This window comes from Lithobates pipiens, unplaced genomic scaffold, assembly GCF_037356315.1.
Source record: "Lithobates pipiens isolate NorthernLeopardFrog02 unplaced genomic scaffold, aLitPip1_a1.2 Scaffold_10, whole genome shotgun sequence".
In the NCBI taxonomy this organism is placed as follows: Eukaryota; Metazoa; Chordata; class Amphibia; order Anura; family Ranidae; genus Lithobates; species Lithobates pipiens.
The window spans coordinates 71,604,091-71,630,051 of NW_027507686.1; the positions used below are offsets into that span (position 1 = coordinate 71,604,091).

Below are 25,961 nucleotides of genomic sequence, written 5' to 3' on the forward strand. Positions count from 1 at the left end.
TTTTGACTTCAGGTTTTTATTTTATTTTTTGTTTGCTGCCTTAAGTTAAAATGTCTGAGTGGTCGAGAAGAGAAAGAAATTGATGTCCCAGATCTCTTCAAAATGAAAGACGGCTCCTCTCTTCCTCCCAGAGGGCCTCACTTGAAGATCTTGCCCTGGTTGAAGGCTTTGCCTACATGCTTGAAGTCTCCTTCCCAGCAGAAATACTCTTTTACTAGGGTCTTGCACTCCTCGCTCTCTGAATCCAGCTTCCTCCAGCTATAGGACTCATAATCAATTTGCCAATCCTCAGACAGCTATAATTAAAAAAAAAAAAAGAAGAAGTTAAAGGTTAACCAGATATTGGAAACAAAGCACAGCAATACCTTTTCTGCCAAATCTACAGCAAAGGTTGCATGACAGCTTTATGAGAAGCTTGTTCTGTAATATGCCCAGTAGGATTTAAATATATTGTAATTATGCAAAGTTAGCCAATATGTAAACTTACTGTGAATGCCAAATCCTGTCCTCTGAACACCCATATGCCGGAGATGGAACTGTCATTGTTGGTTCCAAACAGGATGACACTAGCAAAGCCCGTTTTACGCAGCTTGTCCAGACGCTGGAACATACCTGTTGGATGAAGGAGATTGTGCTTAGTACAAAACAGAACCAGTGTAATAAAACCACCTAGTCTGTTTTTTCACTGATTGAAGGATCACTAGGAAGGAAGAGGAAAAAAAAAAAAAAGGTGCCATAATTTAACCAGGTTTTGGGCAACTTTATGTTGTCACTTATGAATTTGCCTTAAACTATCTGGAGATCCCACTATATCTGGTGGTCCCTCTGTAGGAAATCAGTGTGTTTTGTAGTTTATTCCATCGGCTACAAACTTCCTATTGGAAGATTTACCCTCTTGCTTCTGATGACAGCCCAAAATTCTGTGTTCTTTCACCGATAATGGTAAACATTACAAAAAAGGGGCACAGACCGCAATAGAAATGGACAGGAGCTTTAAATCTCTCCACTATCAAACAGGGAAAAAAAAAAAGTTTTGCCTTTACAAAAAATACTTAAATTGTGAAATTACTTCAAATTATAACAGAGCATTAAAGCGGTCATTTACCATGCTTTCACATTTTTGCCAAGGCATCTTACCTGTAGGTAAAATCTCATAAATCCTGCACAGTTTAGGAGATATTCACCGTGCATGCAGGCGCTGACGTCAGCGGAACATGCACTCTGAAGGTCCAATTGATGCCCAGAAAAAAAAAATCTGAGCTCCTTGCCGGAAAGAGGACTCACAGCACAGGAGCTGCAAACCCAGAACAAACAGAGGGAACATGTCAGCTCCCTTAGCAGTGAAATTTACCAGGCAGCAGCCTACTCCCCATTTTACACCATGTTAAATAAATAAAAAAATCACATTGGTCTGTCTGCCAGTTCATTCAACATTAGTCCCACTCCCATCCTGGGAACAGCTTAGACAGAATGGCTCACACTTTGTGCTTTAATCCTGCATCTACTCTGCAAGCCCAGGCACATACAGGCTCTACTTGCCCAATCCAAAGCAACACAGCATTGAACCCCAGAATGTGACTGCCAGCAGAAACTGAAAAAGTACACAAGTAGTTTTGGAAGTCAAGTTTTCATACACGCTGCCTTCAAGAATTGGCAGGTTTACCACTTGCCGACCAACCGCTGCCATACTGCAGCAGGTTGGCTCTATTGTGTGAATCGCCAAACCCGTACAGCAGTTCGTGTAATAGCTACAGGGGGACTGCGCACAGCGCCGATCCTCTTGGTCAGCGGCCGCAATGTCCACCAGCCACACGCAATCGCTTCAGAGCCAGAACAGGGATCTGTTAATGTAAACAAGCAGACTACCGTTCTGTCAGGGGAGTAAGGAGATGGTCTGTTCTTAGTGATTAGGAACAGCGATCTCTAATCTCAGTCCACCTACTCCCAAGGAACACGTTCAACCCCTTGATCACCCCCTAGTTTTAACTTGCCTGCCAGTGTCTTTTATACAGCAATCCATGCATTTTTATAGCTCTGGTCGCTGTATAAACGTCACTGGTCCAAAAAAAAACCCCACAAAAAACAAAAAAAGTCCATAAATTCCCTATTTTGTAGGCGCTATAACTTTTGCGCAAATCAATATAAGCTTGTTGCGATTTTTAACAAAAATATTTGGAAGCGTACATATTGGCCTAAACTGATAAAGAAATTGTTTATTTTTATGGATATTTATAGCAAAATAAAATTCTCAAATTTGTCGATCTTTGTTTATAGCGTAAAAAATAAAAACTGCAGGAGGTGATCAAATACCAAGAGAAAGCTATGTGTGTGCAGGGACATCAATTGTGCGTGGGTACAATGTCGCACAACCACAAAATCAGTTAAAGAAAAAAAAAAAAGGCCTGATCATTAAAGGGGAAAACCCTTCTGGACCATAAGTGGTTAAAGTAAATCTAAAAAAATAGGATTTTATCAGACTTGCCTGTAAAATCCTTTTCTTTGAGTACATCATGAGACACGGAGTTAAGCTAATATTCATTACCTTCCGAGTTATACTTCATCTCCAGGTGAAAGGACACTGGTAGACCAAGTGTCTTTAGACAGGACGTGATCCCAAGGCCGACATCACTTGACAAAAAGGATGGAACAGGTTGTAACATGACCCCGTCATGGTGAAGGATTAAAGTATCGCTCCCTACACGAAAAAGGGCCACCAACACCCTTCTGAGGTGATTGCCATCAAGGAAGGCTAGCTTGCATGACAGCAAGTCTAATGGAATTTCCTTGATGGGCTCAAATGGTTGTTTCTGTAACAGACAGCACCAAGTTAAAGTCCCAAGGACACATAGGTGATTGGGGGGTAAAACGAGTTGTCCCCTGCATAAAGGTTCGCACCAGCAAGTGTGAGGCTAAAGCCCTTTGGAGGAATACCGACAGGGCCGAAAGCTGACCGGCTTTGCATACAATCTGATTTCCACAGTTGACTGTGGCAAAAAGAATGCTGCCATCTTTTGGCTTCACACCAGAACGATACAAGTCTTCCAGACCTTATGATAGATCTTCCTAGCGACACCTTTCCTAGCATTCACTAGGGTAGACACCACTGGTTGATATGCTGTGGTGCTTTAACACACTGGCTTCAAGTCATGCTTTCAGATTTAAACACTAAATTGGGGTGGACTATAGGACCTTGAGAGCAGGGCAACATGGAAGCATCCATGGCCTGTCTATTGTCAGTCCCAATCTCCAGAACCAGGGCCTTCTGAGCAAGGCTGGTGCCATGAGAATGACTGAAACCCCCCCCCCCCTATCCAAATCCTGTGCAGCAAATGTGAAAGGATAGGGATTGGGGGGGAGCATACACCAGGGCGTAATGGCTTCATGGCACTACCAGAGTATCTGCTCCCATTGCCAGATGATCTTTTGTTCGGGACACAAACTGCTGTAGCTGGTTAAACCTGGATGCCAGTAGGTAGACCTCTGGCCATCCCCAACGCTCACATTTCCTGAATCATCAATGGTTGTAGGGACCATTCCCCCAAGCAGATCTGTTGGCGGTTGAGATAATCTCCCTTCCAGTTCTCTACTCCCGGTATATGGACTGCTGATAGAAAATCATCACGTCCCTCTGCCCAGGCAAGTATATGGTTCACATTCAGAGCAAAACGACTCCTGGTGCTGCCTTGGTGGTTTATATAGGCCACTGCAGTAGCATTGTCGGACTGAACCCCCGATTAGGACATTCCTGAAGCTCCACTGTCCAGGACCATAGGGCCAGATGTACTGCCGGTAATTCCAGGACGTTGATGGGCAGAATCCGTTTTGTCCTTGACCATATTCCCTGAGCTGTGAGCCCCTCTGGAGTCGCTCTCCAGCCTGAGAGAGACTGGCATCTGTAGTCCATACCTCTTCAAATTACTGGAAGGATTTTTCCCTTTCGTAGGTTCTGATCTGCAACCACCAGCTTGGGCTTAAGTGTGCCCAAAGAGAGAATATTGGATAATCCAGGACTTGCCCTCTTCTGTTCCAAGCCAACAAGAGGTCTTACTGTAAAGGCCTGGAATGCAAGTGGGTATAGGGCACTGCCTCGGAGGACACCATCTTTCCTAGAAGACTCATGCAGAGCCGAAGCGAGGGTTGTCTGGTGCTTCTGACGCACCTGATCATTACAGGTGGCAAAAATACCCTTGCTTGGACCGTATCTAGGATCAGACCTAAATACTTTAGACTGGGCTGGTCTCAAGGTTGACTTTTCAGTATTTATGATCCAGCCTAAGCTTTCCAAATACCACACTGCATGTTATGCTCTGTTCTAGAGCCTGTAGTGAGTGATCTTTGAGCAGGAGATCAGATACCAGAGGGCCAAGATCCCTTGGGCCCCTAAAAGACCCAGTGCTGATGCTAGGAACTTTGAACACCTGGGGAGCTGTAGCAAGCCCAAAGGGTAGAGCCACAAACTTAAAATGGCGTTCCTCTACTGAAAATGGTAGGAACCTGAAGAGGGCTTAAAGAGTTACATTTAACTACAGGTCTCATATCAATGGAGGCTAGAAAGTCTCTCATCTGGAGTGAGGTTACTGAGTGGACAAACTCCATCCAAAAGGGACTGGATCAGTAGATACTGGTCCAGGGATATTAGGTTTTTGAACCATAAACAGCCTTGAGTAAAACCCTGCACCCCTTCAGATACTTCTACAGTCACACCTTGATGCACTAAATGTTATTGCTTCAGGCACCAAGTCTTTTTGGAGGATCCAAGTTAACGCTGTATCTTAGAAACCTGAGGGGATGGGGGACCATCCGTAATCCAGATTGGCCCTGTCATACTTGTTTTTCTATTACAAGGGATGTTTACATTCCTTGTAATGGAATAAAAGTTGCCGAATTTTTTTAAAACCGTGAAAAAAAAGAAAGAAAATCAAGTAAAAGAATGTTTAAAGCACCCTGTCCCTATGAGCTCACGCACAGAAGCGAACACATAGCTGCGGTTTCCAAAAGGAGAGAGAGAGAGAGAGAGAGAGAGAGAGAGAGAGAGAGAGAGAGAGAGAGAGAGAGAGAGAGAGAGAGAGAGAGAGAGAGAGAGAGAGAGAGAGAGAGAGAGAGAGAGAGAGAGAGAGAGAGAGAGAGAGAGAGAGAGAGAGAGAGAGAGAGAGAGAGAGAGAGAGAGAGAGAGAGAGAGAGAGAGAGAGAGAGAGAGAGAGAGAGAGAGAGAGAGAGAGAGAGAGAGAGAGAGACCTGTTCACCCACAGCGGCCATAAAACAAGCACTACAGGGGTGAACAGGCTGCCTTTTATGTTCCCCCTTGCTTTTTTACTTTGCGGAAATTGTTTTGCTGCAATCACTGGAAGGGACCACTTCACTTAAAGTGCATGGGATACCAGATTATCTACCATTACACGCCCTTCGGCTAGAACACATCACAAATATCTATCTAAACCTTATAGTTGAAGCCCTAGGGCTCAACACAATGAAGTGATCCCACCAACCTAAATCTACATTTTTACTTTTAACCTTTTTGGAAAAATTGCTTTTTTTTTTAACTTAGTCAACCTTCCCGTTTCCTTCTGTGGCTTTGATCCCCTTCTGGGACATACCCACGAAGAAATAACTCCGCTATAAGCTCCTGAAGAAGCGTTATCCAATAAATGCGAAACATTAAGCTCCTGAAGAAGCGTTATCCAATAAATGCGAAACATGTAGAGCACCAGAACATACTTAAGTTTAGACTATATTTGATATCCTCTATTTTATATATATATACACAACTGTTAGTTTCTTTCTGTAAATTCTGACTGGATTATATTAACCTTGATAGGATATCAAATGGGACTTAATGTGTATTTATAAGGAGAAAAAATTTGTTTTTATCCTAAATTTTGATTATATATATATATATATATATATATATATATATATATATATATATATATATATATATATATATAATTTGTTTTGATAACAGATATATTTTTGAACATGTCGGTTGTCTCCACAACTGTCCTTTATGCCTAAAAAGTCAAATTGAACCCACACTTTTCTTTGAGGTCTTTTATTTGAGGGTTCTCTTATTTGTATTTTTTTATTTTTATTCCCAATCCCCCAATTTCCTAAAAGTTTTTATTCCTTCAAAGTCATGGTGTTTTGGTGAACTAGGTCTCTAGTTTGAAGTTTATCTGACAGTCCTAAAAATTAGATACCCATAACTAGACCAAACCAGAGGAACTACATGACCGTGGAAGACAGACCAACAATATGCAGGGAAAAAAAATCTCACTAAACAGGATATACAATGTTCGAACCATCACAGTGCAATAGCTCATAAAGATTGCAAAGTGACCCAGGACCGATCTAGGGGGTGCCCCATGCTCCCTACCCCTCTAAGTAGCCAGGGTTGAACGGTATACCACAACCCCACACTGGTTATGGGGACATCAAAAAGGGATAAACACAAAAGAGGAACCATCCACTAAGACAGGCTCCAGGCTCCTTCAGAATTTTTTTTAAAAAGTCAACAGCTACAAATACTGTAGCTGCTGACTTAATATAAAGGGCACTTACCCAAGCAAGGGATTCCACGATGTCCCCCACTTGAGCTAATTATTCAACTGGCTGCAGGTGCCAGCATCTCTAGTAAGGGAAACAGGAAGTTGAAGCCTTGTGGCTTCACAGCCTGTTTTCTACTGCGCATGGCTAGTCGAGTCCCCATAGAGCAGGGATCTGCAATTAGCAGACCTCCAGCTGTTGCAAAGATACAAGTCCCATCATGCCTCTGGGTGTCATGCTTGTGGCTGTCAGGGTCTTGCTATGCCTTATGGGACTTTTAGTTCTGCAACAGCTGGAGGTCCGCTAATTGCATATCCCTGCCATAGAGGAATGTCAACTAGTAGATGTAATGTAAAGCTGTACAAGCCTCTAAAAGACCCAAGGCCTGGAACAGCAAGCTGATCATCCAGTTACAGAACACACTGCAAAACTAATGTCTAAAACAAAACTAAGATCCGAGGAGGAAGAAAAAAAAAATAAATGGCGACGAGTTCAACCTGATCCAAGGATAAGTTCAACCTTGGAAACCGGTTATATGTTCCATCCCATTTTATGGTGGAACATGTAATATCTTCCCGCTCCTGAAATGGCTGCCTGATCCCTCTTGAGAAAGTGGGGTCCCAGCCACAGAATGAGCTACATGTACAGACAGCCTTTGAGGCTTATACCTCTCAATGAACTACCAGGACGCTGTAAAACGTTATGGTAGTTCAACGATTCTTCCTGTCATTGTGTAAAGACTCATTTAACCTGCAAAAAAACCTTAAAAAAAAAAAAAAAAAAATACTTAAAGCGGGAGTCCACCGGGACTCTGCGTTTTTTTTTTTTAAAGCCAGCAGCTACAAATACTGCAGCTGCTGACTTTTAAAATAGTGACACTTACCTGTCCAGCGCGCCCGCGATGTCGGCACCCGAAGCCGATCGCTAGGTCGTCTGTCGGGTCCTGCCGCCGCCATCTTGGGTATGGGAATCAGGAAATGGAGCCTTTCGGCTTCATTTCCCGGTTCCCTACTACGCATGCGCGAGCCGCGCGGCGCAATCCGGACAGTCCCCGCTGCCTCTGGGAACTGTGTGTTTCCCAGCAGGCAGCGGGGCACTTGCGCAAAGGGACGGGCAGTTGCAGAAAGGGGTGTAATCTACGCCCCTTTCCACAGACAGCTATCCCGGAAGTGGGTGCAGTTACCTGGATTATCCAGGTAACTGTACTCCCCTCCCCCCTGAAAGGTGCCAATCGTGGCGCCGGAGGGGGGGGGGGGATTCCGATGAGCGGAGGTCCATTTTAGGGTGGACCTCCGCTTTAAGGACCAGCCGCTGCCGTTATAAATCGCTACTTTAACGTTATAGTTATGGCAGCAGCTAGCTGCCATGAGCCCATTTTTAAAAGTGGTGGACTGTCCCCTTTCAGATAAGGGGTATCAGCGGCAGATTCACCACAAGATCTCACTTAAAGTGGAAGTAAACTCCATAGTTTTCGGCCAAGGAAGCTGCCATCTTTGCCTCCGTTTAATCTTCAACTGCTATGGTGCTGCACATGTGATTCGTTATGACACCAGCCATTGGATGGTTTGATAGCTTGGCTGAGAGCACAGCCAATGTGCAGTTAGCATTCCCGGCTTTTTTCTTTTTACTGTTTAAATCAATGGGTTTACTTTCACTTTAATCAGTGATGGGAAAGGGCCGTAGGTAGCGGTGGAGCAGACTGGTTCCCCCCCCCCCCCCTCACTGCCTGGATGCCAAGTGAGGGAAAAATGGCCCCCCACTCAGCTCTGTAGCATTGGAGGGCAGAGGCAACGTCACTTCCCCCCAATGCTCTTAAAAAGGGGACATTTTTTTAATCACATTTTTGTGTAAATGAGATTGGAGGTCTTTTTGACCCCAGATCTCATTTAAGAGGTTTTGACTTTTTTATTACAAGGGATGTTTACATTCCTTAAGAATAAAAAAAGTGACCCAATTTAAAAAGGGGTCCAAAAAAAAAAAAAAAAAAGCCATCCCGCCGGGCTTGCATGCAAGAGCAAACGCAAGTCACACCCACATATGAACTCAAAACTGGTAACCTGTACAAATTTTTAAACGTCACCGGTGGAGATTTTAAGTCTGTCGCCATTTCACGAGCAGCCACAATTTTGAAACGCGACATGTTGGGCATGAAGTTACTCGGCATAACATTATCTTCCACTATATATATATATATATATATATATATATATATATATATATATATATATATATATATATATATATATATATATAAAAAAGTTGGGCCAACTTTACGGTTGTCTTATTTTTTCAAGTCAAAAATATATTTTTTCCCAAAAAAGTGCACTTGCAAGTTTGCTGCACAAAAAACGACCGCCATTTTATTCTCCAACATAATGTTCTAGCAATGGGATATAGAGGTTATAAGTTATGGGTGCACCACAAATATTCCTGAAAAGGAATAAAAAAGGGCAGCCCTGGAAAAAGCATGCTGTTCATCTCCCAACCTGGATAATCTTATACCATGTAGTGAAGACAGTACCAGATGCCAAAACAATCCTCAACAATCAGTCAAATGACAATATGAGCCACGCCAAGTAATCTCAGGAGTAAGATCATTACAGATTCTTCAGTGTAGGAGATACCTTTTCATCCACATACCATCCAACTACCAGATAAATTAGGATATGGACAGTTAGCTCATGCCTAAATCTGGCTGATTTTACAGATCTATTTTGGCACAGAAAGGTTAAGACTCCTGAATTTTTAGACATTTAGGCCGACTTACTGTCCAATAGGAATCAAAATCCTACTGCTACAATATTCATAGCAAAAACTATCATTTTGACCCTGGTTATTAAAATCTCCATTTTAGGAGTCAACTTAAAGTGGATGTAAACCCGATTCATTTAATTTGACCTAGGCACACATCAGTTGTGTTTACTTACAGTTCTGCTCACAAGTTTACATACCCTGGCAGAATTTATGATTTCTCCTAATTTTTCAGAGAATATGAGCACCGAGATAAGCCTTAAACTTTCTGGCAAAGTCATTTGGAGTTATGAGACCAAAAATAGAATTTTTTGGCCACAACCATAAAAGCTTAATTTGGAGAGGAGTCAACAAGGCCTATGATGAAAGGTACACCATCCCTACTGTGAAACACGGAGGTGGATCACTGATATTTTGGGGGATGTGAGCTACAAAGTGAAGGTTCTGAAGTGGCCATCTCAGTCTCCTGACCTCAATATCATTCAGCCACTCAGAGATCTCAAACAGTTCATGCAAGACAGCCAAGAAGTTACAGAAACTGGAGGCTTTTTGCCAAGAGGAATAGGCAGCTTTACATTCTAAGATAAAGAGAAAGAATGTTATTCACAGTCTCTGAAAAATGGCCAAGAACAAATTCTGCCAGGATATGTAAACTTATGAGCACAACTCTCGCCAAAGCCTGAAGTCCAGTGTGTTTCGTTCCTCTATCAGCATAACTTGACGAGTTCAACAACCAAGATATAAAATAAGCCTGAAATTGTGTTGGGTGGGTGCTATAGATTAGTAGAGAGCTTGTCACAGGAAAGCTCTGGACATTCCTTCCTCTGCCTATGTGGAGGGGGGGTGCACCTTCCTCCAATCAGCAGCCACAAGGTATGCCAAGAAATCACTCCTACTGCTGAATAAGTACAAATTCTAACAATATTTAGAATTGTAATGAACATAGCAAGCTAAAGACAGCAGATAGCCATGTGAAACCTATAGGGAGATTTGTTTCATCTGAGGCAACTGTTCACTGGGTATACGGGAGGGTATATATCCACTTTAGGCAACGGCTTTGAAACCCATTTCAATACAGCCAAGGACACAAAGCAGATTAGAACTATAACCTTTCACTGCTGCCCCAATACTAAGGATCTGCAGATAGCTGCATAATAGCAAACAGCAGGATTACCAACACCGTCCACAAGTGTGAACAGGATATGCTGGCATAACCAAATGGATGGCTCCACTTTCATATATAGTATATACCCAGGTTAGACTCTAAGATTTGGTAAACTAGGGCCACTGGCAGCTCCTTTTCAACTTGCTGCTCTGGTTTTGCCTAGAGATACAGGCTTATTAAGCCACTAACCTTCACACATGAGTTTTGAGTTGCCCAGCACAACTAGACCCATAGCTATGGCTGCTGGGTCCTCCTGAGTCTTTAGAATTATCTGCACACTTTTTTGCATGATATATGGTTTACTGGCAAGAAGCTGATAGCCAAGGTGAGGATCCAATATGTGGTGCCTTCCTCCAAACAATGGAAAGCAGAGAATAAAATGTTCCTCTATAGCAGAGCTAACAAGCAAATAATCGTCAGCAGCTGACACTTTAGGATGTTTAAGATTTTTCAGACAGTAGTCTGGGCAAGCATTTAACATTTTGAAGGTGGCTGTAGCTCTGCCAGAGTCGCTGCCCATCAGACTGCATATTAACCCTTTGCTTGAAGGATTACAGCGCTCCTTCCCAGGCAAACAAAGCAAACTCTAAAGCACCATGCTGGATAAGAAGTTAATTGCTTCTCATAAAGGTCATTAATAACAGGACTCTCCATCAGCTTCTTTCTGACACTTATTGGACAAGCAATACACCAAATAAAACACCACCCCCTCCCCCGCAAGAAAAAATAAATAAAAAAAGACACAGCATCAAAGTACTTTTGGCATCCATTCACCTGTAATGAGATTGCAACTCATAAAGGGTTGTGAAAGTTCATTTGGGAAACGGTATTCTGAATACCAGATGGACCATCCCTCTTTGTCAAAGTGCTCCCAGAAGTAAGGAAGAGCCACAGAAAGTGTGTCTTCATTTGAATACTTTCGTTTAAACTCATCCATAATGAAGGAGCTGTAAAGCAGAAGATCATGTTACAGAAGTAGACATGTACCCAATGAGCAAACAAGCATGTGTTCTCTATATAAAACATTACACACAATGTTCAGGTACATACCTCTTAGGGAGATGAGCATAAGGGTCCTTTGATTTTGGCTCTGCTGCAAGAGCCTTCTCAGACTCATCCAAATCATCTTCTGGAGCAGCTGCTGGGGCAGGAGCAGGCTTCTTTTCCTCCTTCTCTTTCTTCTGCTCCTTTGCTGGTTTCTCCTTCTTAGGGGTCTCCTTCTTTGGCTGCAACTCTGCAAATTTTTTGGCTGGAAAGGACAGAAAGTGGAACCAATTAAACAGGAACAACTTTTTTTTGCAAGAAAACGCTTTCAAAGTACTAAATTAGTGAAAACTTAAACCTGAAGAAACTGCAGTTATGCATTTGCAAATGGGTCAGTGAAAATTCTAATTTTACTTGCATCAATGACCTAATGGTACTTGAATACAATGAATTGCCTCATTGAGGGCAAGGAGGAAGAGCGAACCGAGAGTCAAGATGCATAAATGAAAGTGTATTCAGATGTGAATGCATTTAGCCACCACCACCATCCAGCATGAATACAAGCACACCATTAGGAGTATCCTGCTATGACCAGTAAGCTTACCTGCAAGGTAGTAAGGCTGGTTAATCTGTTATGGGTAGCACAACTTGATCTAACGCATGAGAATTTTTACAGTTTTTAACCTGCCAAAGCACCCTTTTGCCCACACTTTTATATTCAGTTGAAATGCAAAGTTTTAAGTGCCCTAGTTTATGAACAGACATTTCAACCATGGCTGATTGCAAGTTTAGGCCATGTATAGAAAGTCAGATGCCCTAAAGCTGTATACAAGCTAAATGGACATCAATAACCATGTAGTCTGAAAGCATTGCACCAATAGACCCATGTGCCCAACAATGAAACATTTTAGCAAATATTTAACAGTAAAAAAACAGCAGCTGCTCTTTTAAAAACATAGGTTTGATTGCCCAACTACACTGGCTACATACTTGCTCTCCCAAGATATAAAAAACAAAAAACACAAGCAGTAAAGCAAAAAGAATGACAGCCCCACGGTTTGCAAAGAGAAAAAGTCAATAGCAGCTCTAATGGACCAAACATTGCCAAGTTACAAGGACAATTACCATCAAACTGAGCCATCTTATCGCAGAGTTTCACCTCTCCCAACACAGCATGGAACTGGGGCTGGTTCACACACGTCACAAACCATCTTGTGACATTTCCATAAGGCTGACGGAAGGAAGGCTCCAGGACCTGAGAAGAGAATTATATATTAGTTACAGCTATGATATACCAGCTGGTATCCATTTTAAAATATCTAAAAATATAAGGATTTGTTCTGAAAGAACCACAAACCAAAGTTTGGTAGTGGTACTTTAGTGCGTAAACTACTTTAAAAAGTAATCCATTCTCAGAAAAAAAATTCATACCTGTTTATACGGCCAAAGCAGGGAGCATGCTACAGTGATGTCAGCCAGGGTGACTCTCTCCCCCACCAGAAAAGTTCTTGTCTGCAGATGGGAATCCAGAGTAGCCAGAACATGCTTCACCTCCTCCTTGGCTTGTTCTGTGGCCTTGAACAATGCAAACAGACCTGGTTACTTAAATCAGTCAAATATGGCAGTTGCTTTCAAAGTTCATACAAGTAGACAGTTTCACTCATCTCCCTTACTTCCACGAATAATGGCTTTAATAAACATTTTAGTAAGTTAACCCTTGCGCTGCCAAAGCAGTTTTTTAACACTTAATCATTTTGGGTCTGAAGATTACATAAACATGCCCCCCCCACCCCCCCTCCCCAAAAAAATATTTTCTGAAAGACACCTAGAGCACAGGTGTCAAACTGGCAGCCTTCTAGCTGTTGCAGAACTTTTATGTGCTTGGGTGTAGCTTTGCCAACAAAAGTTTTTTTTGCTTAACCGGAATGTAATGCAATGCAGTACCAGGGGTGTGTGGAGGAAATCTGACAGCAGTGGAGCAACTTGAATGCATTCCACCTGACAGGCTGCAGTCACCAGATTGTGTGCGAAAACTCCTGCTGTCAGGTCCATACAATGTACAAACCTAGCAGCGAAATGTTAATGGGGAATTGTCACATTTACACCGGGTCCCCCCCGGATTACTCTTGACATCTGCCAACTGAAACAGAGGAGGCAGCCATTCTCCGTGATGGATGCAAAGTGCAAAAAACTCCACTGAGGTTCTAATACTTCTCTACTCTGAGAAAGATTACTTTTAGGAAGGGGAAAAACACCTGAACAAGATCTGCAGAAATCCCTAGTGCTGCCATTTGCAAACCACGATAACCAAAACACTTAGAAATACCTGTTTGTTGAATTGCATGATCCCCAGAGTTGGGAAAACCCAGGCACTGGCCGGAGGGACAATGTGACTGTCTGCGAAGCTGACCCATTGAATTATCTGAGCCTGATCTAAGCGGGAAGTTCCACGGAGTTCATCATTACCCACTGTGGACAGAGGAGAAAAATAAAAATAAAATATGGTTACTTTATGTGTAGATAAGATGGCAAATGTTATCTTTCAAAATCTGTGCAGGATGATAACCGTTTAGTCAAATCTTTATCAAGTCAGAACTCAAACCCACTTCAATAAAATGAAAAAGGAATCAATGCAACCCTGCTCTGACGTTACCACTCTCCTACTTATAGGAGATAAAACAGGAAAGTGCTCAGCTCCAAGTACTTGCCCTCAGCTGTTGTAATCCCAGTCCTGTGCTCAATTGGTTTAATAGATTACCACTGCACAACTAAAAAAAAAGTACCTGCCACAAGGAAGGCGTGTTACCCCCCCCTGTAATAGAAATGTAGTAAAAAATTTTTTTTTAAACAAGGACTTTTATTAACCCCGCACACATAGGAACATGGGATATAAACAGTTGAGCAACACCATTGCACACGCTGGAGCAATAATTTTAGGACCCTCATTTACAGTTACTGCAACTCATGAGCTTTAAGAGACATTTTAGGAGTTACATACTTAGAAACACTGATTTGACAACCATTGGATTCCATAGAACATGTGCAACACTTGCTTCAACAAAACGGAATATGTGGAGCAGCACAGTGGTTAGCACATCTGCCTGGCAGCAACAGGGTTGTCTGTTAAAATCCCAACCATAGCACCATCTGCCTGGAGTTTGCATGTTATTCCTGTGCCTGCGTAGGTTTCCTCCCACACTTCAAAAACATGCTAGTATGTTAATGGTCTAACATGGCTCATGTATGTTCCCTGCTCTTGGTGCTTACAATGTGAGAGATAGATCTAGATATACTGCTGTGCAATCTTGGGTTGCACTTCCCAAAAGAATACCCCCCCAAACCATTTAGACCATGCTGGGCCCTGAACTACAGGGTGCACTTCTCACATTAAAACCAATCCTTCACAATCCTTTTCAAAGAGGAACAAAATGCAGCACACCACTTTGTGTTCCTCCCATTCTTACTAAGATCAATAAGTCAGCCTCCAGTAATTGTCTTCAGTCATACTGTATTTCTTAGCAGCAGCCATAAACAACTTTAGCCTTCAAAATTTTTTTACACCAGGTTGAAAAAAGCAGACAACCAACCTTCTAATCACAAGTAATGGAGACAGAACAGATGTGCAATGAAGACTAGTACTATAAATACATATGCTGAAACAAAGGATTTCATACCATAGTGAGCAATGGCACTGCTCTCAAACAGACAGAAGCCGTCATTTCCCTCAAATGCTGGAACCTAAAAAACAGGGAACAAAAACCATTCGATCAAGAAAGAAAACATTTTACTTGTTCAAGGTGAAAATTTCAGCCATAAAAAAAAAAAAAAAATTGATATGTAAAATATCAATTCTTGTTCCGTTTTCTTTTTTAGGATAAACGGTAAAACCCTCTAGCAGGGACACAAATATAAACTGACAGGGCTTTCAGGAATCCAGGGAGCATTCTGTTCAAGCTCCCAGGAGACCATTTAGAACACAAAAGGAACTACAAAAAAACTCAGTGTGGAGGCTGTTTTTGTGAACCCTCTATGAAGGAAAAAAAAATGTTTTTGTGCTGCTCATACTGGTAGAACATGATATATAAAAAAGAAAAAGAAGGGTTCTGGCTTCAATCTGACATTCCTGATCTGCACACTTGTTCAGGCTGACTGACTATCTCAGAAGTATTGCAGTAGGACAGAAAGGTAACTAAAATGTTGACAAAGTGACCAGCAATAGCAACCAATAGCTTCCTTTCATTACAGCTTTCCTTTAGCTTATTAAACCTAGGGCTGCCATTAGTCTACCCCTCAGTTGGACCAGCTCAAACATTAAAGTCTGCGCTGGGATATAAAACAGGAAAAGCTGTGACTCAGCAATTGATACGAAAAGCAGACATGAAGTGCGATAAAGCAGCAATACAAAAACCTAAATATCAAAAATGTGCAAAGACCAGGGTAGATCAACTGGGGAAAAAATAAATAAAAATAAAGTTTGATTTTAAAGCTTTTTTGATCAAATTAATTTTAATAAAATGCTTTTGGAGCGGAAAACTAAAGAGTTTCCCCATTTAAGATACAATTTAGTTTTTGTCAGCATTAAATGGATCTTATGTAGCATAAGGCTGTATATTCTGCAATATTTACATTTGTGGTAAACTCATTCAATGAATCCAAGCTCTGCAAGCTGGGATAACATGCACTACATTGATGCATAAACAATTTCACAGTAAAAATGGAAAAAAAAAAAGGGGGGGTGGGGGATCTGTGTCCTATGATGTACTGAAAGAAAAGATTTTACAGATATGACAAAGAAATCCTATTTTCTTTTTTCATACATCATGGGACAGAGTCAGGATAATATTCATTACTTGCTGGGATGTCCCAGAGCAATAGCCTTAAGGGGAGGGAGACACCCTGCCAAATAGCCAGACCTTGCATGGCAGCCCGCAGTGCACTGCAGCCTAAAGCCAAATCTTCGGTTGCTCGAACGTCCACTTGATATAATGCACTGAACAGGTAGTAGCCTTACAAAATTTGAGCCACAGATACCCTGGGCTTTTCGCCATCGGAGGTTCCTACAGCCCTGATAGAATGAGCTCTCACCCTGAAGGGAGGAGCTTTACGTTTCAGACCATAGGCCTAATGACCAATCAGACTTAATTGGCAATGGAAGCTGCCTGCCCTTTCTGGGGGGGGGGGGGGGCTTGTGCAAAATAACCACTTTTGGCAAAAAAAGGAACAGGTCGTAACATGACTCATGGTGAAGGCTCAAGTATGGTTCCCTGCATGAAAGACCTGCCAACTCGGAAACCCTTCTAGCCGAGGCGATAGCCATCAGAAAGGCTAGCTTGCCTGACAGCAAGTCTAATGGAATTTCCATGATGGTCTCAAATGGTTGTTTCTGTAACAGACAGCACTGAGTTCGAGTCCCAAGGACACATAGGTGCCCTAATGGGGGAAGCAAGAGTTGCCCCCTGCATAAAAAGGGTCAGACCAGTGAATGGGAGGCTAGAGGCCTTTGGTAGAATACCGAGTTGATTTCTACAGCCGACTGTAGAAAAGAGAATTCTCCCACTCACGTATTTCCAAGGATGCCGTTGTCTGGCTTCTCTCTAGGGCTGGAGGGGAAAAAAAAAAAAAAAACACGATTTAAATCTTGAGTTGAGAGGTCAAATAGATTCAAAATTTGAGGAATTCAGCAAACCGATTTTTCTTCACCAGGCCCGGCCCCGACACCGCACCGGTTTTGAGGTGCTGCAGGCAGGTGTTTAGGCAAGGCCGCGGCTTTGGCCTAGTCCACGAGGCCAAATGCCGGACTAGGCCGAAGCCGCGGCCTCGCCTAAAAACTCCTGCCTGCAGCTCCTCAGGACCAGCGCTGTGTCCAGAAAAAAAAAAGAAAAAAAAAAAAAAAGAAAAGGAAAACAATTGGAATCATGAAGAGAGTTTTTTTTTTTAGAAAAATCGCCCAGCTCTACTTCACACCAAACGGTACAAGCCTTCCAGACCTTATGATAGATGTTCCTAGTGACAGCTTTTCTAGCATTCACTAGGGCAGACACCTCTGGCCATACCAAACATTGGCAAGTTTACTGGAACACCCCTGGGTGTAGGTACTATCCTCCCAAGCAGATCTGCTGGTGGCTGAGATAACCTGTCTGCCAGTTCTGTACTCCCGATAGAATCGGCACATGTCCCTCTGCCCAGGCCAGTATGTGGTTCACCTGCTTCAGAGCTGCATGACTGCTGGTACCACCTCGTTGGTTTATATAGGCCACCGCAGTGGCTTTGTCCAATGCCTGATAGGGCAGTCCGGAAGTTCCACCGTCCATGACCATATGGCCAGTCATACTGTCTAATTCCAGGACGTTGATGGGCAGGATCTGTACTGTCCTTTACCATTTCCCATCAAGCTGTGAGCCCCTCTAGGGTCACTCCCTAGCTTGAGAGACTGGCATCTGTAGTCAGTACTCTCCAAGTTAGCGGGAGGAAGGATCTTCCCTTTTGCAGGCTCTGATCCTGGAACCACCTGTTTAGGCTTAAGCATTCCCAAGGAGATAAGAACATTGCATAATCCAGAGCTTGTCCTCTCCTGTGCCAAGCCAACAAGATGCCTTGCTAGAGAGGCTGCCTGGAATGGAACTGGGTATAGGGCACCACCTCAGAGGCTACCATCCTCTGTAGAAGACTCAGACAAATGGAGGGCTGTCTGGTGCCCTTCATCTGACGCACCCAATTCTTCAGGGCACAGATCTTTGCCGGTGACAAGAATACTCTTGCTTGGAACTATCTAGCATCATACTTAAAGCGGGAGTTCCACCGTTTTTTTTTTTTTTTTTGTAAAGCCAACAGCTACAAATACTGCAGCTGCTGAGTTTTAAAATAAGGACACTTACCCGCCCAGCGCGCCTGCGATGTCGGCATCTGAAGCCGATCTCTCGATCGTCTCGGGTGCTGCCGCCGCCATCTTGGGTATGGGAATCAGGAAGTGGAGCCTTGCGGCTTCATTTCCGGTTCCCTACTGCGCATGCGCGAGTCGCGCTGCGCAATAAGGATGGTCCCCGCTGTCTCTGGGATCCGTGCGTTTCCCAGCAGATAGCAGGGGACCTGCGGAAAGGGGCGTAAATATCCGTAGATTCTGCGGATATCTATGCCGGAAGTGGGTGCAGGTACCTGTACACCCCCCTCCCCCCTGAAAGGTGCCAATTGTGGCTCCGGAGGGGGGGAGGGAGGGTTCCAATGAGTGGAAGCTCCACTTTAGGGTGGAGCTCCGCTTTAAATACTTTAGACCTTGAGCCCAAGCTTTTCAACCACACTGTGCATGTTATGCGCCGTTCTAGAGCCTGTAATGAGTGATCTCTGAGCAGGAGGTCATCCAGATACCCAAGCACCAGGTCCCTTAGACACTTAAAAAGACCCAGTACTGGTGCTAGGACCTTTGTGTAATAACACTAGCAAGCCTGAAGGGTAGAGCCACAAACTGAAAATGACGTTCCACTATTGCAAATCACAGGAACCTCTGATGAGGCTGAAAGATAGGTACATGTAAATACGAACCTTATACCGATGGAGGCTAAAAAGTCTCCCATCTAGAGCAAGGCTACAATTGAGCTGACAGACCCCAGCCGAAAGGACTGGATTAGTAGATACTGGTTCAGGTATCATGGGTCCAAAAATGGGCCTTGTGACGGCTTGGTTTTTAACCCGCAAAAAAAGTTTGCTCTTTCGGATACAAGAACCTGTACAATCACTCAGGGATCCCAAGAGAATAGGGGGGGGGGGGGGGGGGGGCTCAGTCACCTCTGCAAGAGGCAACTTAAAGGCAGAACGAACCATTTTGGTAAGAGTCAGGATGAAAAGCCTATGCAATTGAGGCAGACAAACTACATTTTTGTCCAGATTGTTCAGAAGCAGACTCACCCACCAAGCCCTCAACAGAATCCTGAACTTTTAGCTCTTCCCCATTTCTCAACCCATTCCTGCTCCAAACTAAAGCTCCGGGGGGCGGGGGTGATCTGTCGTGCTTCTTGTCGCTGTGCGAGATGGAGGAAATCCTGTCAGCAATCCTGTGCTCTAACAGCTAGGGCCGAGCACAGTTCATCCTTGGTGATAAAAGGAAAGCAGCAGTGTTAACTGTAGGCACAATACCAGAAAGTCACAGTGGCTCAGATTGCTTGGAAGCCTCTGGTCCTCCAGGGGAAAGGACTGGGTTAGTCAGGAACTACTGACATAGGAGTGCCCTCCCCTGTAGTGTTAGTCCCACTCTTAAGACACTTACTAGCCACAAAAATTACTTGGGTGTGGTAGAAAAACACCTCAGAAGGGAGACCCTTTAATAGGGCTCACCAAGCCCCTATGCAACAATAATGCCAAGCAACACTTGGCGACACTCGTGACCCGGGTAAGGAGCCATGAACTGCTGCAAGTGCCTGTTCACAGTCTGCTCTGTGTCCCACAACTGCCTTCTGGAAGCACTGCATGCTTGGCACACAGCTTAAATAAGCTGGCTGTCCACAGGAATGTTCTGTGCGTGCGCATGTAGTCCTGGCGAACGAGCGTGGCTGTATCCACGTCTGACGCAAATCTTTGTGCGCCCAGATAAAGGCTACTGTGGTCCAGCTGGGCTTTAGCTAATGCATGTGCGCCATGACTGCCAAAACAAACTACTGAGCACAGTGGAACGCTTGCCAACGCCAGACAGGTAAAAAAAAAACAAAAAAAAAAAAACACAGACAAACAAAAGTACACTTTGCAAACACCCACAGCTTGCCCAACACTTCCTGTGTGGGAAGGGTTATAGAAGAGCAGATTTAAATCAAGCCTTTTTACTAGTGATTTAAACCAGACTATTTAAATCAAATCCACCCTGGCAAAAAATGCAAATAAAAAAAATACATACTGCAGTATTGGATCAATGTTTTGGCATTTTCGATATTTAGGATTTCGATGTCACACTGCTTACCACAACAAATTATTAAAGTGGTTGTAAACCCTTACAACACACTTTGACCTACAGGTAAGCCTAGATTAAGGCTTACCTGTAGGTTCAAGAAATATCTCCTAAACCTACACGGTTTAGGAGATATTTGCCGATAGACAGGCAACGCTGTCTACGGCGCATGCGCCGTAGACAGCGGCGCGCAGGCGCACTGAGTGCGCCGCGGTCAACGGCGATATGCCGCGAGTGGCGGCCCCGTGCGCATGCGCGGGAGTGACGCAATCACGGCTTCGCCGAATGACAGCGGCAGAGCAGCGAGACCCACAGAGAAGATGGATGTGCTGCACTACAGGGGACAGCGGTGACCTCGCTGGCTCCTGTGTCAGGTAAGTGACACATAATAGACTACTATGCGATGCATAGTAGTTCATTATGCCTAACCTTTGCAGAGAATGAAAGGAAGTAAACCCATCAGGGTTTACTTCCTCTTTAAGACCCATTAAACATTATTGCATCATAGCTAGCCCAAATAATGACACTTAAGACAGCCTGTAATACCCAATACGCAAAGTCATCATAACTCACCTTCCCCAGAGGAAATTTCTTTAGGAATTCTGGCGTTTTGTTTGTCACACCAAATTGGAACTCTGGGGCAGAGGATGCAACAGTTATAGGAAACCCAGAATACTGAGCAGCGATGAGGGGCTTGTATGCCCTCCAGTTATCAGGGTACGTGTACAAAGTCTGCAACAGAAGAGAAAAAAAAAAATAATTAAATCTGCAAAGAACAAATCCAGCTTTACACAATCTAGAACTGCCATTAAAAGTCTACTGCATCTGCAATCCATCTTTAGGCCTGTCTCACCATGATGGCTGAAGCCATCACAAGGACAAGTAACCATCTGCTGAGCCAATGTCCTGCAGAGCCTCCAACCGTCATGAGGATAAATAGAATTCTGACTCTGAATGCAGGTGAGATGATCAGCGTTTGATGCCTGTAAACAGCAGACTTTAAAGCAAACCTTTTAGAAGAGAAAGGTGTGGGCTGCCAATACTAGCTGCCCGGGTGTTAGACTCACCAAGTGCACTTAGGACAATGACCTCACATATGCAAAGTATATTTTTGGGTGACGTGTACTGAAACAGGGGATGAGCATGATTACCAGCCAACTGTAAAAGTTGGCAACAGAAGCTTCCTTGTTGTCTCTCTGCAAAAGGTTTACAAGAAAGTCTGAAGTGCCTTAGTGGTATTTTTAACCACTTGCTTACCAGGCACTTAAATCCCCCTTCCTGCCCAGACCAATTTTTGGTGCTGTCACTCTTTGAATGACAATTGCGCGGCCATGCAACATTGTACCCAAATGAAATGTTTTTTTCACACAAAGCTTTCTTTTGGTGGTATTTATTCACCACTGGGATTTTTCACTAAAGAAAAAAAAAGTTTGAAAGAAAAAAAAATCATGTTTCACAATTGTAATTTTTCTCCTTAGTTGATATGCACCGATGAGGTTGCACTAATGGGTCCCAATAAGGGGGTACAGGCAGGTGGCACAGATGATCTGGCGGCTGCTCTCCATCAGGACCGATGTCCCTTTGACAGTGATCGACTTTCTCCTCACGCCATCAGTGTGAGGAGAAAAAAAAGTATCACATGATCAGCTGTCATGGGCTGACAATGTGGTAAGGGGTTGGGATCGACACATCTGATCCAGAGCGTCTCAGACTCGATCACAGGAAGCACGCAGGCCGCTGGAGCACAGCAAAGTCAGCGCTGTAGCAGTCATTTGGCTATAGCGTGGATCTGAATCGGTTAAGATACCAAAAGCCGACTCACAAGATCCCCAGATCTGTTTTGCATATACAAAAAATGCATTTTTCATTCTTTAACCAATTACTTGCGACACCTTAGACAGCATCTATAGCTAGGTGTGTTCTATGACACCATGGCCAAGACACACCTAGCTATAGATGCTACAATCAGGCATTAGCTCATGGGTTCATCACTTGACATGTTTTAGAACCAGGTCCTTACACCAGACTGAGCAATGCTACAGCTATCAAGTATTTAGATCACAACTACTTAGCTTTCTGGAGTCTAACCAGTTTTTTTACTAGGCATTATAAATAGATAACCCATTTGTAATGCCTAGTAAAAAAAAAAAAAAAAAACCTCCAGAAAGAGCCAAGTAGATGCGAGCTAAATCCAATCTAATTGCATAAAACCACTACAATGCTTCTGCTAACCAGAGACCAGGTAACCTATGCACTGATCCATGGCAGAGATCAGAAGCAGCCATTTTTATTCAGGTCAAGAATTAAATCTGGTAAACCTTAAATGCCTATGAGAAAAGTTTAAGAGCATAAAAAAAAGCAAAACCCTGTATGGAAAAGCCTTAGATAAAAGGGATATCAAACGTCAACTTATTTTTAGCAGGTTAAATGGTTGACAATTAAGAATGTTAAAGTGGCATTAAAAGTTCATCCTTTTTTCTTTTAAGAAAAAAAAAATATACCATTTATACTTCCCTGCTCTGTGCAATCGTTTTGCAGAGTAGTCCCAATCCTCTTCCGGGACCTGTGTGTCTCCCAGAGGACAGCGGGGGACAGAGGAGGTGTTGGACATGGCGTAGATATCCGCGCATATTGCGCACCTATGCCCAGAAGTGGGAGCAAATACCTGGATTAGACAGGTATCCGCCGCCCCCCGAAAGGTGCCAAATGTGACACCAGGGAGATTCCAAAAAGCAGAATTTTCCACTTTTGGGTGGAACCCTGCTTTAATGTTGAATAAAAAAAACCCATCCCAACACAAAACAGGAATGTTCATTCAAATTGGGGAAAGGCAAACTCCCAATGCAACATTTGGGATACAGTGTTTTAGATCAATGGAAGTTTGAATTGCAATGTTTGAATTTCTCATTCATTTTTCAATCCATGTATTACCAGCTCCAGAGTATTGGGAAGGAGAGGGGGGAGCTGATAGAGCCCAGAGTGCCAGTCATACAATGATCAGTCTATGAAGATCACAGGGACCCCTCTACTTGTATGAAATCAGAAGACCCCTCAGTACACAAAGTAAATGTCATACAATGGAGGGGACACCCCCCTCTCAGTACATGTCATACAATGGAGGGGACACCCCCCCCTCAGTACATGTCATACAATGGAGGGGACACCCCCCCCTCAGTACATGTCATACAATGGAGGGGACACCCCCCCCTCAGTACATGTCATACAATGGAGGGGACACCCCCCCCTCAGTACATGTCATACAATGGAGGGGACACCCCCCCCTCAGTACATGTCATACAATGGAGGGGACACCCCCCCCTCAGTACATGTCATACAATGGAGGGGACACCCCCCCTCAGTACATGTCATACAATGGAGGGGACACCCCCCTCAGTACATGTCATACAATGGAGGGGACACCCCCCTCTCAGTACATGTCATACAATGGAGGGGACACCCCCCTCTCAGTACATGTCATACAATGGAGGGGACCCCTCTCTGCGTATTGGAGGTCTGGGAGAAACACACAATAGACAGGCCCCAATACACAGGTCATAGAGCGGAGAAGCCGGCTGGGCTCCTCTATGCGGTCCGTCACTCACAATGCTCCGGCTCTCCCTCATACACAGCGGAGCTGGCTCTCAGTTCCGGGGAGGGGGGGGGGTGTCTTTATTCCTAGTAGCGGCTCCTCTCCGCCGTCTACAACACACACAATAACCCCCTCGCTATGTACATAGGAAACACCGCAGCCCGGCCCACCCGCCTGCAGAGCTCGGCCATGGCCCCAGCCGTCCGATGTTGTCAGATTTCCCCGGACCCGACATTACTCACCCCGCCGGCCATCTTCATGCGAGGAGAAAGGGAGGAGCCGTGCAGCGAGCGTGCCGACGTTGCCACAGGCCGCAAAGAAAGAGTGTCGCGCTACAAAGAGCGCTTTTCATAGGCGCCGCCTAGCGGCAGTACGCTGCTGTGACGCGGCTTTTGTGTGCGAGGCCTTGTCACTGATTGATGTAGTGATGGAGGAGGGGGGGTGTGTCCGCAGTGTAGATGTGTGCGGGGTATAAACCGCTCCACTCATACAATAGGGAATTTAACACCTCACTTTACGGCTGAGCCTTGCTGATTATCACACCTTCATATACAGGTGTACACAGTCCGCAGGATCACAGGGCTGCCTCATCACTCAGCCCTTTCACTGCCAGAGCATTATATGTTTTCAGGAAGCAGACATCATACTTCTCAACTTCCTGAGATGGGAAAGAGGGACACCGATTAGCAAAAAGTAGGTAGGCATAGGACACGCCCCATGCCACGCCCCTTAACCATCCTCTGACCGCCACACGCCACTATACGTCGTCACAATGGCAGCGATGGGCAAATGGGCGCACCTGTGCATCCCCTTTAATTGGCAGGGCTAGCGGGCACGCACGCCATGTACAGCGTGACCGTGCCCGCAGGACCCGCGGACTCAATGTCTGCCAGTATCCCGGGGATCGTGTCACTGAGCCGCAGAATAGGAAGATGCCTCTGTAAAACAAGGCATTTCCCCGTTCTGTCTTGTGACATGACAGAGATCACCCCCTCCCTGTCATCAGAAACAGTGCTCGCTGTCATGTCAGTGGAAGCCCATCCCCCCCACAGTTAGAATCACTCCCTAGGACACACTTAACCCCTTCATCGCCCCCTAGTGTTTAACCCCTTCCCTGACAGTATCCTTTACAATAATCCATGCATTTTTATAGCACTGATCGCTGTATAAATGCCAACGGTCCCAAAATATTGTTAAAAGTGTCCAATGTGTACTAATGTCGCAGTCACGATAAAAATCACAGATCGCCAACATTACTAATAAATAAAACAATTATTAAAAAATTGCCATAAAACTATCCCCTATTTTGTGGACGCAATAACTTTTGTGCAAACCAATCAATATAAACTTATTGCGATTTTTTTTTTTTTTTTACCAAAAATTTGTAGAATAATACATATCAGCCTAAACTGAGGAAAACATTTGTTTCTTTATATATTTTTGGGGATATTTATTATAGCAAAAAGTAAAAACTTTTTGACAACAAACATGCAAATTAGCTGTTTTAAGGTAACACCCAACCTTGTGTACGCTCCATCGGACAAACTTTTTCGGTTTTCATCGGACAAATGTTGGCTATGCGAACAGACAAACTTTTGGATAACATAAATACGATGGAGCAAAGTCCGATCGTGTGTACAGAAAACCATCGGCATTTACAAACACGCATGCTCAGAACCAATGCAAAAGATCAGACAACAATACAGAAGTTGACCAAAGGTGGCGGTAAAGAGCAGAAAAACCACGTGATTTGGTGAAAGTTGGCTGAAAAAGTCAGATTTTGTGTATGCTTAACAAGTTCACGGGCAACACCCTTTGTACAGAAATCCACGGGAAAGTTTGTATAAAGTCCGATCGTGTATATGAGGCTTTAGGCTTAGTCGTAAATACACCTATATAGATCACACCAAAATGAGGGACAAATGAGGAGGAAAAAGGGACGGAGGAACATTGCTCCAAATCAGGGACAGTTGGGAGCTATAAGACAAGCTAGAGAATAA

General features: G+C 44.0%; 1 protein-coding gene across 1 annotated transcript; it reads right to left on the bottom strand.

Moving 5' to 3' along the window:
• EEF1G (eukaryotic translation elongation factor 1 gamma) lies at window positions 1-24,358 on the bottom strand. Its single transcript, XM_077455845.1, has 10 exons — window positions 24,204-24,358; window positions 20,946-21,104; window positions 15,118-15,181; window positions 13,770-13,912; window positions 12,875-13,018; window positions 12,569-12,698; window positions 11,510-11,708; window positions 11,234-11,406; window positions 488-612; window positions 1-296 (listed from the first exon to the last, which is right to left on the bottom strand). The coding sequence occupies exons 1-10, from the start codon at window positions 24,219-24,221 to the stop codon at window positions 138-140; spliced, it is 1,314 nt and encodes a 437-aa protein (XP_077311971.1). The 5' UTR covers window positions 24,222-24,358; the 3' UTR covers window positions 1-137.
• Window positions 24,359-25,961: the final 1,603 nt, after the last annotated feature.